The 13,147-nt window shown below is 44.2% G+C and overlaps 1 protein-coding gene across 1 annotated transcript; it reads left to right on the forward strand.

The window, feature by feature from the left end:
* The first annotated feature begins 6,225 nt into the window (after nucleotides 1–6,225).
* Nucleotides 6,226–6,866, forward strand: LOC128424211 (fatty acid-binding protein, adipocyte-like). The gene is given in 2 exon segments (XM_053410146.1): nucleotides 6,226–6,601; nucleotides 6,604–6,866. Coding segments are annotated over 2 exon segments (399 nt in total). The 5' UTR covers nucleotides 6,226–6,271; the 3' UTR covers nucleotides 6,673–6,866.
* Nucleotides 6,867–13,147: the final 6,281 nt, after the last annotated feature.

The raw sequence follows: 13,147 nt of genomic DNA on the forward strand, positions 1-13,147 counted from the left end.
GCGTCTTCGTCTATATGGCCCTTCTCTCACCGCAGATCTGACTAGGACGCCTTTCCCCCCCTCCAGAGAAACATGGAAGAAACTGGAAAGTCCATGGTACTGTATAGGAGAGAGAGGCACCACGTGGTCTTTCAGGGCATCCCCAGGTGATCAACAATTGACCCACAATTCTTCAGGTAGATAAAGTGAGACTCCACATACCTTCCTTCCATTCCATCGTAATGGGCAGACAATTCCACCCAGGAATTTCTCCCACTCCAATTTGTTTGCTTAATTCAGCCCCCAAAATAGAAGTTAGGAGAAGCTTGCCAAAGAATAGGTTATGGGGCTCCCTCGTATGATGTTGCACCTTTGTTTGCATGAAGAAAACCATCCCTCTTTACCCTGCCAATGATTCACAAGGATAAGATGCACTCAGTGCCTTTACTATAATGGTTAATGCATTTGCCTAGTGGGCAAAATGCAAATAGTTAAAATTTATGGCACCCAATCGGGAGGAGTCGGGAAATTGCTTAGAAAGCGCCTAAACAAAAGAACAGGGGTGGTAAAAAAAGAAGAAAAAAGATTAATCCTAATGTTTGACCACACAGAATTCAAACAGAAGGAATTGGATTGGTGCCATCTAGAGCTTGGACTCCACAGTTGTGTGGCTTTCAACACACTTAAAACTGGTGGATTTGCATTTGGCTTTAATCCTTTATAGGTAACAGCCACACCGTGTGTGTCTGAGTCAATGGCTTCCCCAAGGAATCCTGGGGACTCTAGCTTACCCCCCCCCTAGAGCTGCAATTCCCAGCACCCATAACAATCCCACAGTTCCCAGGATTTATCAGCATTTAAATGTGCTTTAAATTTAGGGTGGGGTGGTGACTGACGTTGCATCAAAGCAAGTGTTACGTCACACTTGAATTTTGACATTTTCCGTCACTTTCCTTATCGTAAAAAGTCCAATCTTTGGGGGAAGCAGGTGTGTTGTGCCAGAACTTCAAACCAGCTTTAAGTGTGGAATCTGAATTTGCTGCTGTCTGATTGAAACCTATCACAAAATAGCAACAGACAGTAAGCACCAATGGGCAGAAAACCAATACAGTGGTACCTCGGGTTAAGTACTTAATTCAAAATGACTCCACTCGGGAAGCTGGTAAAAATCGCCACGGATAATGTGAGCAAATACGCTACACTAGATAACTCCTTGGAGTTGAAGAAGTGGCGATAAGCAAACCATTATTTACAGTGGTACCTCGGGTTAAGTACTTAATTTGTTCCGGAGGTCCGTTCTTAACCTGAAACAGTTCTTAACCTGAAGCACCACTTTAGCTAATGGGGCCTCCTGCTGCTGCCGGAGCACGATTTCTGTTCTTATCCTGAAGCAAAGTTCTTAACCTGAAGCACTATTTCTGGGTTAGCGGAGTGTGTAACCTGAAGGGTATGTAACCTGAAGCGTATGTAACCCGAGGTACCGCTGTATAGGTCTGCATTATCAAAAGTTATGGGGAAACAGTGTTTTTTTAACAACAACAACAACAACAACAACAACAACAACAACAACAACAACAACAACAGCAACAACTCTAGGATGGTCTCATTGTGTAATGTGGGGCAAATTTGGTTTTATTTATCTATTTTCAGTTTAAATTCACATTCCAGAAGTTCCCAAGGATGATCTAGAAAGCACTTAATGCAGGGCCCTTCCTGAAGCTAAGTAGGTATCAGCATGGTCGGATCCTGACTGGGAGAGCACACAGGGATCCTTCATTTTCCCACGATGAGAGGTGGGGGGCAAAATGAGATAATCCAAATGTCTCAAATAAAACAATTAAAATGTTGCTTTTGAGAAGGCATTCCTCAAGAGAAAATAAAATACATCGACAGAATAGATGAGGTTGGGTCGCCATATATCTAGAAGTAAAATGCAGGACACAATAGTTGACAATGTTGTATGGCAACCCTAAGGTAGGCCATTCCACTTATTGACTCAGATAGCTGGAGTGCTAGAATCCAAGAAACGGCATCCACACTTTATTGTTAGGAACATAGGAATCTGAATTAAACTGAATTCAGACCATGGTTCCATCTAGTTCAATATTGTCTACACTGACTGGAAGAGGCTCTCTATGATTTCAAACCCTGGTCTCTCTCAGGCCTGCCATGAGATACCAGAAATGGAACCTTAATTAACCTTTGGTGTAGTTGTGTTTTGTTTTGTTTTACTCCTGTTTACTCATAACCATCTAGCAGCATGGCTCAATCTGAGTTTGCACAACACTTGGCATATTCTACACCCACACGAACACCCCATATTCTGAGTTGTAGCTTTACCCTTCCCTCTGTCTAAATTCTCCTGATTTTCTAGGGACGCTTGACGGCATCATTCCTGACTCCTTGTCTCTCTCTGCATATCCAGCATGGATTTTCCTTCAGCTGCAAAAAAATATATGAAAAGATGGGTTTTCCTGAGAAGAAGAGATGGAGTTTGGGGGCGGGGAGAGAGAACAGAGCGAGAGGTGGGGGCGAGAATGGACTGGGCTCGAATTGACAACACGCACCAGCCCCTTCTGACACGCTTGCAACAATAAATGTGAGTCTTTCTTCACTCTCCCACCAGCAGGGCCTCCCATTGTTTGTCCCTCCCTCAGAAGAAACCCAGAGGCTCTGTTGTTAATTCTCTGTGACGGAGGACCAAAGGGGGAGATGAGCAGGGAGGGTTGTGCCAGAGGAGGAGGATGTGGCGGGTGAGGTGGGGTTAGCTCCCAGCTGCCTTTGCAAAACTGTTTACTCTTCTCTATGTCTCCTTCACCACCACCATCACCCCTGCGGAGCCCATCTGCTTTCTTGGCTTGTTCCTCCTCCGCCATCGGCAGGCAGCTGGCAGGCATCGTTTCAACCCCCTCCGTGCACAAACCCTTGGGGGACCTGAAAGAGAGAGGAGGAATTAACCCTAATGGGCAAGGATGGCAGGCGTGGCAGCGAGAGGATGGAGAATATAGGCCAGAAATCCAGATTGCGCTGGATGATCTGCCTAGTGGGTGGCCAAGAGGCCTGGTTTAACTCCGATAAATGGCTTGTTGGGCTTCCTGCCTGGGCTACGGGTTCAGCGGTTGCCCCCTTGGGCTAGTCAGGCTATTGCTGAGAGCCTCTCTGTACATTTCAGAGAAGGGGTGGAAATCGGGTGCTTCTGTGTCTGTGGGTGTTGCTTTCTGAAGCTGGACATTCCAGTGTGGTTAAAATAAAATGGTGATGATTTTACTGTTTTATATTTTTTTTAGTTACAGGTAGGTATAATAATATATTATTATTATTATTATGGACATGGGTGGCGCTGTGGGTTAAACCACAGAGCCTAGGACTTGCCGATTGGAAGGTCGGCGGTTTGAATCCCCGCGACGGGGTGAGCTCCCGTTGCTCGGCCCCTGCTCCTGCCAATCTAGCAGCTCGAAAGCATGTCAAAGGGCAAGTACATAAATAGGTACCACTCCAGTGGGAGGGTAGAAACGGCTTAGTCATGCTGGCCACATGACCCGGAAGCTGTACGCCGGCTCCCTCGGCCAATAAAGTGAGATGAGCGCCGCAACCCCAGAGTCGGTCACGACTGGACCTAATGGTCAGGGGTCCCTTTACCTTTAGGTATAGTAATAATTTATTATTTGTACCCCGCCCATCTGGCTGGGTCTTCCCAGCCACTCTGGGCAGCTTCCAGCAAAGATTAAAAATACATTAAAATGTCACACATTAAAAACTTCCCTGAACAGGGCTGCCGTCAGATGTCTTCTAAATATAAGGTAGTTGTTTATCTCTTTGACATCTGCTGGAAGGGCGTTCCACAGGGCGGGCGCCACTACCGAGAAGGCCCTCTGCCTGGTTCCCTGTAGCTTTGCTTCTCGCAGTGAGGGAACCACCAGAAGGCCCTCGGCGCTGGACCTCAGCGTCCGGGCAGAATGATGGGGGTGAAGACGCTCCTTCAGGTATACTGGACCGAGGCTGTTTAGGGCCGTTTAGGTAGCTGTGTTGGTTTGCCATAGTCGAAACAAAATAAAAAAAAATCCCTCCAGTAGCACCTTAGAGACCAACTAAGTTTGTTATTGGCATGAGCTTTCATGTGCATATCTGAGGAAGTGCGCATGCACACGAAAGCTCATACCAATAACAAACTTTGTTGGTCTCTAAGGTGCTACTGGAAGGAATTTGTTTATCTATTTATTTTTTGTAAACCACTTTGAGGTTCCCCACCCCCTACAATCAAGTGATATATAGATTTTATGAAATCAATCAATCAATCAATGCCTGGGTGCTATGCTCCCACAGTGCACCACCTCCTGAAGATCTTGAAGGTGAGTGTTGAATGTTGAGTCTCTTCAGGAGTTTAAAAGTTTAAACACTTCAGGAGTTTAAAAGAAGGAAAGACTTTCCCGGCATAGAGAAAAGTTTGGGGGAAGCCTTCGCCACCCTAGTATATCAACTCTGCAGACAGCTCCAGGATAACCAAGCATCCCTTACATTAATGCAATATACTCCCCCCCCCTAAATTCTCTTCTTCCAGAATATCCATCCACTGACAGATCAGAATGAAATGTCTCTTATTTCAGACTAGTCCAGCTCTGGAGTTGTCTGTTCTGTCTGACATTGCAGTCTAGAGCGAACCCTCAACTGCTGTGACCTGGCATCACTCTAGCAAAGCTCTGTGGCATCTGACACCAAGCTGGGCGAAAGTCCAGGATTTATTTTTTTTACAAGACATGGGACTTTGGGGCAGTAAAGGTTTAACAAGGGCTGTATTTACTGGGTAGCAAGCAATCTGTTCCTTTGACACTCCACCACACTAGACACTCGGCTAGATTTATTTCATCTGGGTTCCTATTTATTTTATTTTTAAAGTGTTTACTGGCCTCTCTGTTCGGTTTTGCCCCACTTTGAGCGAAAATCTTATCTCAACAAGCAACAGTGATGGACTGCGGGAAACGACTCAGTTCCAGCCTATGGAAACCAGTATACAAACCTTCTCATGGTACTTCTGAATTTCTGACTGGATTCTGGAGCTCAGAATTTCTTTTCTTTCTTTTTTTAAAAAATATCTTAATAGGATGTTGATCTCCCTTATTCCTGCTCAGGCTGTTTTTCTCTTCAGCCACATATTTTTGACTGTATCTGGCAACTGCTCTCTGGGGCCTCAGGCAAAAGTCTACCTGGTCCTTCTTAACTGGAGATGACAGGAATCGAACCCAGAGCCTTCTTCTGCATAAAAGATGTACTGTTCTGCAGCCAAAGTCCCACCCAACCTCTGAGGGCAGCTTACATCAACAGAACGAAGAACAAATTCCAAAAGGATAAAAAAATACAGTATAACCTGAATCAGCAGTAAGCAGATCAAGTTATAAACAATTACAGTCATACTTTGGTTGATGAACGCCTTGGAACTCGTATGTTTTGGCTCCCAAATGATCGAAAACTGGAAGTGGGTTGAAATATACTCAGAGTTGAGTGTGGATTTCATGCTCTTTATTCAGCTCATAGTAGTGAAGAATGGAAGTTCCCCCGAAATGTCTGCTTTATATACGTTATTTACACAATGGGCTCCACATGATTGGCTAATTCTGGGATTCTCCTGTAGGCCAATCAGGTTGTGGATTCACTTCCACCTGGAGTTGGATTGGGTGGCTCCTACGGACCAATCAGACTGCTGCATTCTGGATCCTATTGTTCTAGGACGAATCAGACTGCTGCATTTTGGATCCTATTCAACTCAGTACATAACATGAGTGTTCCAGTTTTCAAACGATTTTCAGAAGCCGAACATCCAGTGTGGCTTCTGTGGCTTCTGATTCACTGCAGGACGCTCCTGCAGCGAATCGGAAGCCGTGTCTTGGTTTTCAAACAGTCCTGGAAGTCAAACAGACTCCTCGAACACATTCTGTTCGAGAACCAAGGTATGACTGTACAAGTAAAAGATCCTAAAAGTGCCTGGCCAGAAAGAGAACAAGGACAGCACAGGGGAGAATTCCAAAGAGAGGTTGCTGCCATCCTTTGAACGTGGAAGTTATATAAAACTAGGCACAGGTGGAGAAATTGGGCTAGTCCTCTCTCATAACACTAGACCTCAAGGAGGTCCCTTGAAGCTGAATGTGGAAGATTCAGGACAGACAAAACTTTGGAATTTACTCTGACAAGAAGCTGTGATGGTGGCTTTAAAAGAGGATGGAGGAGAGGTGCTGTGCTCTTTGTGGTGCTTAGTTAAACTTGTAAGAAGTTCCTCAGGAAACTTAGTTAATCCTACACCATGTGTGAACAATTTTTGGGAACTTGGAAGCTTGTTTCCACAGAAAAATTTGATGACTATATGAAAGAACTTGGCGTGGGCTTTGCCACCAGGAAGGTGGCTGGTGTTGCCAAGCCCAATGTGATCATCAGTTGCAACAGAGATGTTATAACCATCAAAACAGAGAGCAGTTTAAAGAACACTGAGATTTCCTTCAAACTGGGGGAACAGTTTGATGAGACCACAGCAGATGACAGGAAAGGAAAGAGTATTGTAACATTAGACAATGGGTTGCTCAATCAGTTGCAGAAATGGGATGGCAAAGAGACTACAATAAAAAGAAAAATAGAAGAGATGGAAAGCTGGTTGTGGAGTGTGAAATGAACAACGTTATCTGCACCAGAGTGTATGAGAAAGCATGAAGATAGACTCCTTCCACTGTGTAGTTAGTGGGACACAGAAGCAGGAGAGTTAACTGGTTCGGGATGCAGAGCTCCACAAGGCAGCTGCTTTCTCCAAAGAACTGATATGTTATTGATAGAACCGTTCCAAAGAACCTGTATACAGTATTCAACCTAAAAGTATGGTGACTATTCAATAAAGTGCTTAATGATAACGTAAGAAAAGGGGGGAAGAGGATGGAGGAGAAGGCTGTCAATAGCTTCTAGCCATGATGGCTACGCCCCTGAATGCCAGCTGATGGGAATCATAGAATTGTGGAGTTGGACGGGACCCTGAGTATTTTCATTTTCATTTCACTTTTAATTTGTACACTGCCTTGCTTACTATGCACAAGGCGGTTTGCAAGCGGAAGAAACAACAGAGATCGCACAGACCTTATAACAACCTGATCCGATACCAAAATGTCGTAATAAAAACATAACTTCAAAATAAACAACTTATTTCAAATAAAGTAGCATTCAATAATCCGTTAGGATATAATAGCACGCAATCAAATTCAATGTCGGCAAATGATAATGAAACAGAAATTCACTCTTTAACAATTACAATAAATAATTTCCAAGCTAGAATCAATAAAAATAACTGCAAGCCACAGTGCATAAAACAACCCAATACAAACTGAGAAGCAAAGACACAACATATAAAATTGGGGTCCTGCAAGGCAGGAAGATGCAGCTGTCCCAGACGGGGATCAAACCTGCAACCTTGGCGTTATCAGCACCATGCTCTAAACAACTGAGCCACGAATAATCACAAGCAGGGAGAGCGCTGTTGCACTCCAGTCCTGCTGGTGGGCCTGCATCCACTCCAACATTCCTCTGATGAAAACAGGGACGTCCCATTCCATAATGATAATATGATCACTTATTCCCAACACATCTTGCTGGGTTGCCCCAGCCACTCTAGGCAGCTTCCAACATATATAAAAGCATAATAAAACATTTTATACTGTATATTATGCTGCTTTTACAATTAAGTGTTTTAAATTTGTTGTTAGCCGGCCTGAGCCCAGTTTTCTGAACCGGGAAGGGTGGGGTATAAATAAAAATCTATTTGTTTATTTAAACATTTTTTGAAAAAACCTTCCCTATACAGGATTGCCTTCAGACGGCTCAGTGGTCGGATAACTCCATACCCTCCAACATTTCTCCAATGAAAATAGGGACATTCTGGGATCAAATCAGAAACTGGGATAGCACATAGGAATCAGGGACATCCCTGGAAAATAGGAACACCTGGCAGGTCTGGGCTTGGGCATCTTGTGTTTGTGTGCACTGAGAAAGTCACCACCTGCAGCACATCTCCGATAGCAGAGGCAACTGGAGGAAGTTCACAGAAAAAGGAATCTAAGAAGGGGACCCTTATCTCTTCACTCCTCCTTTGAGATAGCAGTGGAGGCCAGCTTGCATTTCCCTTCCCAAACCAGCAACTGCATGGGTGAGAGAAATCTCAATTCCAGTACCAGTGGTTGAGTGAAGAATAATTTCCCCTCTTTCAGGAGCTGACTTTGCAATAAGAATTGGGCTCTGCACCCCTGCAATTAATTAAGGGAAAACAAACCACCTGCTGGGTAATTAAGTGCACATCTACATTAGCCCTGTGTTCAACAAAACCGAAGCAGTTGCTCTGCTGTTATGGGCAAACAGGCAGAAATTCAAAGGGCAAAGCTTTTTTTTTTCTTCTCCCTGGCACGGACTGCATTGTTGGGGTGGGAAGCCATATCTGCTGAATGTTTGCCTGTCTTGCATTTCTATGTTAGGATAAATTTGTACGGAATCCACCATGAATTAATTTAAATGTTTATAATACGCATGTTCGTAAAGTACCGTATTTTTTGCTCTATAAGACTCACTTTTTCCCTCCTAAAAAGTAAGGGGAAATGTGTGTGTGTCTTATGGGGCGAATGCAGGCTGCGCAGCTATCCCAGAAGCCAGAACAGCAAGAGGGATTGCTGCTTTCACTGCGCAGCGATCCCTCTTGCTGTTCTGGCTTCTGAGATTCAGAATATTTTTTTTCTTGTTTTCCTCCTCCAAAAACTAGGTGTGTCTTGTGGTCTGGTGCGTCTTATAGAGCGAAAAATACGGTATATGGAGGCAGCTTGCAACACCTGAATGCAATGAAGTCAGTCCATAAATATCCATAAATCATAATTAGAAGCATCAATCGAACATCAATAGGTAGTTGGTCAGTTAAAAATAGAAAATTCCTAGCGTGAAGGCCTGTCCAAACTGTACAGTTTTGAGAAGATGTCTGAGAGAAGACAGGGATAGTTCCTGCTGAACCTCAGCTGTCAGGGAGTTCCACAGGACAGGACTGAACTGCCACGCTAAAAACTCAGTCCTTAGTGAAACTCGGCTGTGTGGGGAACCACCAAAAGTGATCCACCAAGGAATTTCATTGATCAAGGTGAAGTATAAGGGATCTTAAGGTCAATGGAAGCAACATCTGAAGCAAAGTCTCAATGAAAGTTTAGCAATTTGCCTACATTTTTTCTTCAAGGGTAAGGAGAATAAGCTGGAAAACATCTGAGAAGTGTCATTTGTTCCTGGAGCAAGGATTACATGGTTTAAAAGATCCCTTTTCCTTACACTTCAAACTGTCACAAAAGGCCCCCTTTTGTGCCTGAGCTATTCCTAGGTGAATGGCCTCAGAAAAGGAAGAGATTTGCCAAGGACAAAAACTTCAGCAGCAGGAACACCCCTGTGGTCACCATTCACTGTCCTTTTATAGCCCTCCCAGCTTCGATCCAAACCATCCTTTGTATTTGTTTCCCCCAAAGAAAGCTGAAAGGCAAAGATATTGGCTAGGTGGGTGGTGCTGCATTTTTGAAGTGCGGTTCTCTATCACTTCCCCTTCAACTCTCTTAAAGATGATGGTCCAGCATCAGATTCTGCTCCAGTCACCACAGCACTCTTTCCTGCTGAAGGCTGCAGATTTTTTGCACGGGCGATTTACAAGACAGCAACTCAAACAGCCATGAAGTAAAGGGATTGCCAGCTTCCCCAGTCCGCACACAAACATTTCCCTGAATTGTCCCACCCCTATGAAAAGCAGCAGAACATGGTCCCACGCGCGACAATTTTTGACACATTTTTTTTGTGCGTTCTGATGGACGTCACAGACGTTGGCCAATAGGCATCCTCTCAAACTAGCGCTGTGGCAAACATTTCTTCCATATTGGCTTTGCACCATTTTCCCAACGATCAACGGGAGGAAAAATTGCCTGAGAAAGTTATCAAAAGGGACTTCCGGGTTAGCGCCATCGCTTAATGGCGGATTCCCTCCGAGCTCCGGAGGGAATCGGCTTAGTAGGGGTCGGGTCCTGCCGCCACGGCGACGCGGGGACCCTCAGAAACCACAGGCGCTGAAGCCTGTGGACCTGGTGACTCGGCGGGCACCATTTGCGCCCCCCCAACCCACGAAGGAGCCTTTTTAAAGGCTTTGGAACGGGGGACGGAGAGCGGTGCGGTGCTGAGAGTCGACTGCTTCCCCTACTGAGTGAAGCCGCATGCCATGGACGGAAAGCGCTGACTTCTTTCTCTGAACATTTGGACTAAAAGTAACAACCCGTGAGTAATACGGAAATTGGACTTAAAAAGGGAAAATTTTTCTTGGGAATTAGGCACGACCGGGGAAGGCGCAAAGAGGAAGTCCGCCTACCCGCCTTGTAAACATCTTAAAGCAAGGATTTTATAACTAAGGTTGAGAGAACACCTTTCTCTTTTGTGGATAAAAGCAATTAACTCCACGTTTTGGCAATATAAGTGATTGTGCTGGAGGATAAGAGCTAATATTGAGAGCGGAATTGTCACCCCTCCCCCAGGACCCGGGAGCGATCGGTGAGAGAGCCTGCTGAAGAGATATAGAAGACTTTGACAGCTGTCAAACTAGCTGTGAAAGTTGGGGGAAAAGGAGAACTTTGTTTCTGTTGTCTTTGCTGGTTATATTTGTTACAATTTGGTAATAAATTGTTAAAAATAAAGAAGAAAAGGCTAATTTGACTTTTGGGTTGGAACTGGAAGATACTAAGAAACCAGAACCCCTCTAGAGGGGGTTCAGGACATTACAAGAATGGCTGTAAGTGGAAAAACACTGGCTGAACTGGAGAGGACTTTTTTTCTCTTGGGAAAGTTACAAGAACAAAGTGATGTTTTGGCTACAAATGTTACAATATTGAATGAAACAGTAAATAAAACTACTGAGCCTGGAAGGGACTTGACTCAAGTCTTTGCAGCTGAACAAAAAGTTTTTGCAGCTGAACTAAAAATCTCTGCAGCTGAACAAGAAAAGAAATCTGAGAAATTTGAGAATGTGAGGAAAGAGATACATGATGATTTGAAGGAAAAGGAAGGAGGAGCTATAATGCCACAGATGATTAAGGAGAGCCAGAGGTCGGTTAAGATGGATATAAAGGAAAATAAGATCAGGATGATGAAAATTTGGTTTGAATTGAAGAATGGAGAGATCTCCTTATGTGGAGATCTGAAGACCTATGGATTACAAACCTGGCTAAAGTGGAAATTGGAGCTTTTGGGACATTTGGACTTAAGAGAAGCAAGAAACAAGATTTCGGCTCCACTTTTAAATATGGAGGTCTGGCTGGAAGAAACATGGACCTTATTGGGACAGAGCTTCTTCGAGATTTGGTGTCCAATACAAAGGACTATCAAAAAAACCGGCAGAGAGGAATTGAGAGAGAATTAAGAACCTCGGACGTGAGGTCGCCAGGCTGGCAGCAGATAGACTGATGGACATTTGTTGGGGTTCGAAACCGGGAAAGGGGGGGTGGGGTTTTGGGAATCCAAAGGGTGTACAATTATACTCTGTTTCCTTTTATTTTGTTTTGCTACTAATATAAAAATGGGGAATTCGTGGAAGGTAATTGGGGTCGACCTTAGAAAAAGATTTTTAAGAATAAGTACTGATGTATAAAGACTGAGGTTTATAAGTTAAAATTGGTTAACTAAAATGAATTAAATATAATAAGGTAAAATTTGGGGACAAGAACTTGCTGAGCTAAAAATTGGAACTGGAATACAAGAAGGGGAGGTGTGGGGAAGTCAAGGAAATTTGTTATTGATAGTAAGGAATGTAAATTTTATGTGTTTTTAATTGGTTTTTTTTTGTTTTTTCTCTATTTTTTGAAAATTTCAATAAATATCTATTAAAAAAAAAGAGAAAGTTATCAAAGGGGAGAGAAAATTTCAGTGGAATTTTCATGGCTGGGGGTCTTGTCATTTTGCATTCAGCTTACTTTCAATGTGGCTAAAATGTTTTGTGAGTGTCCTTCCTTTGTGAGTGTCCCTCTCATCCTTTCACCAGGGATGCCGCCTAGTATGCACCTGAAAATTCTTCACTGTTATATAGGTGAAGTTTCTTTTACTTCTCAGGAAATGAGAAGGAAGGATTTAGCATAAAAAAATGAGATCGGCAAATGCAGCAATCTCAGGTGTCTGGTAACTGGCCTCTTGGCTTTCCTTGCTTCAGTTAAAATCCAGGTAAAATGTCCTGAGGAAACTCCTCCCATGAGACTTTTTCAAATCAGGACGTGTGGTCAGCCTGGGTGGTTACAAAGCACTGGACAAATGTTTAATGGAAAGGAAAACGCAAACACATCGTCCTCAGTCACCTGATAACAGTAAGTTCAAAACCCAGCCGTCTCTGAATTCTAAAGTCCCTGAGAATAAATAAGGCAGAAAAGCAGAAACATCTTTTGCAGGTGGGGATGAAGGATAAATTAATTATCAGGGATGAATTGGCAGGGGCACAGACTTGGGCCCCAGATCATAGGTGCCCAGCGACATCAACAAGCATGACATCATGATGTCACATGCATCATGTCACATGACATCACCCCCAGAAGTGGTGCTGGAGGACCTGCGAGGCCCATAATATCTGAAAGAGGGTCTCCACCCCCATCGTTCTACCCAGACACTGAGGTCCAGCACCGAGCGCCTTCTGGCGGTTCCCTCACTGCGAGAAGCCAAGTTACAGGGAACCAGGCAGAGGGCCTTCTCGGTAGTGGCGCCCTCCCTGTGGAACGCCCTCCCACCAGATGTCAAAGAGAAGAACAACTACCAGACTTTTAGAAGACATCTGAAGGCAGCCTTGTTCAGGGAAGCTTTCAATGTTTGATGTACTACAGTATTTTAATATTTTTTTGGAAGCTGCCCAGAGTGGCTGGGGAAGCCCAGCCAGATAGGCGGGATCTAAATAATAAGTTATGATGATGATGATGATGACATTCTTCCGGGACTAAAATTAAAGGTCCCTTCCAGCTCATCTTGGCTCCCTGGCTGTGCTCCGCAGGAACAACACCTGCAGTTGATCACCTTGCTTCCTCCCTCATCACGCGAGGTCTGCAGGGAACCGCCTGATCATTTGGCTGGCATTTTGAGGATGGGACAGTGAGATCCAGGAAGAGTGGGGAAGCAA

This window comes from Podarcis raffonei, chromosome 12 (genome assembly GCF_027172205.1).
Source record: "Podarcis raffonei isolate rPodRaf1 chromosome 12, rPodRaf1.pri, whole genome shotgun sequence".
In the NCBI taxonomy this organism is placed as follows: domain Eukaryota; kingdom Metazoa; phylum Chordata; class Lepidosauria; order Squamata; family Lacertidae; genus Podarcis; species Podarcis raffonei.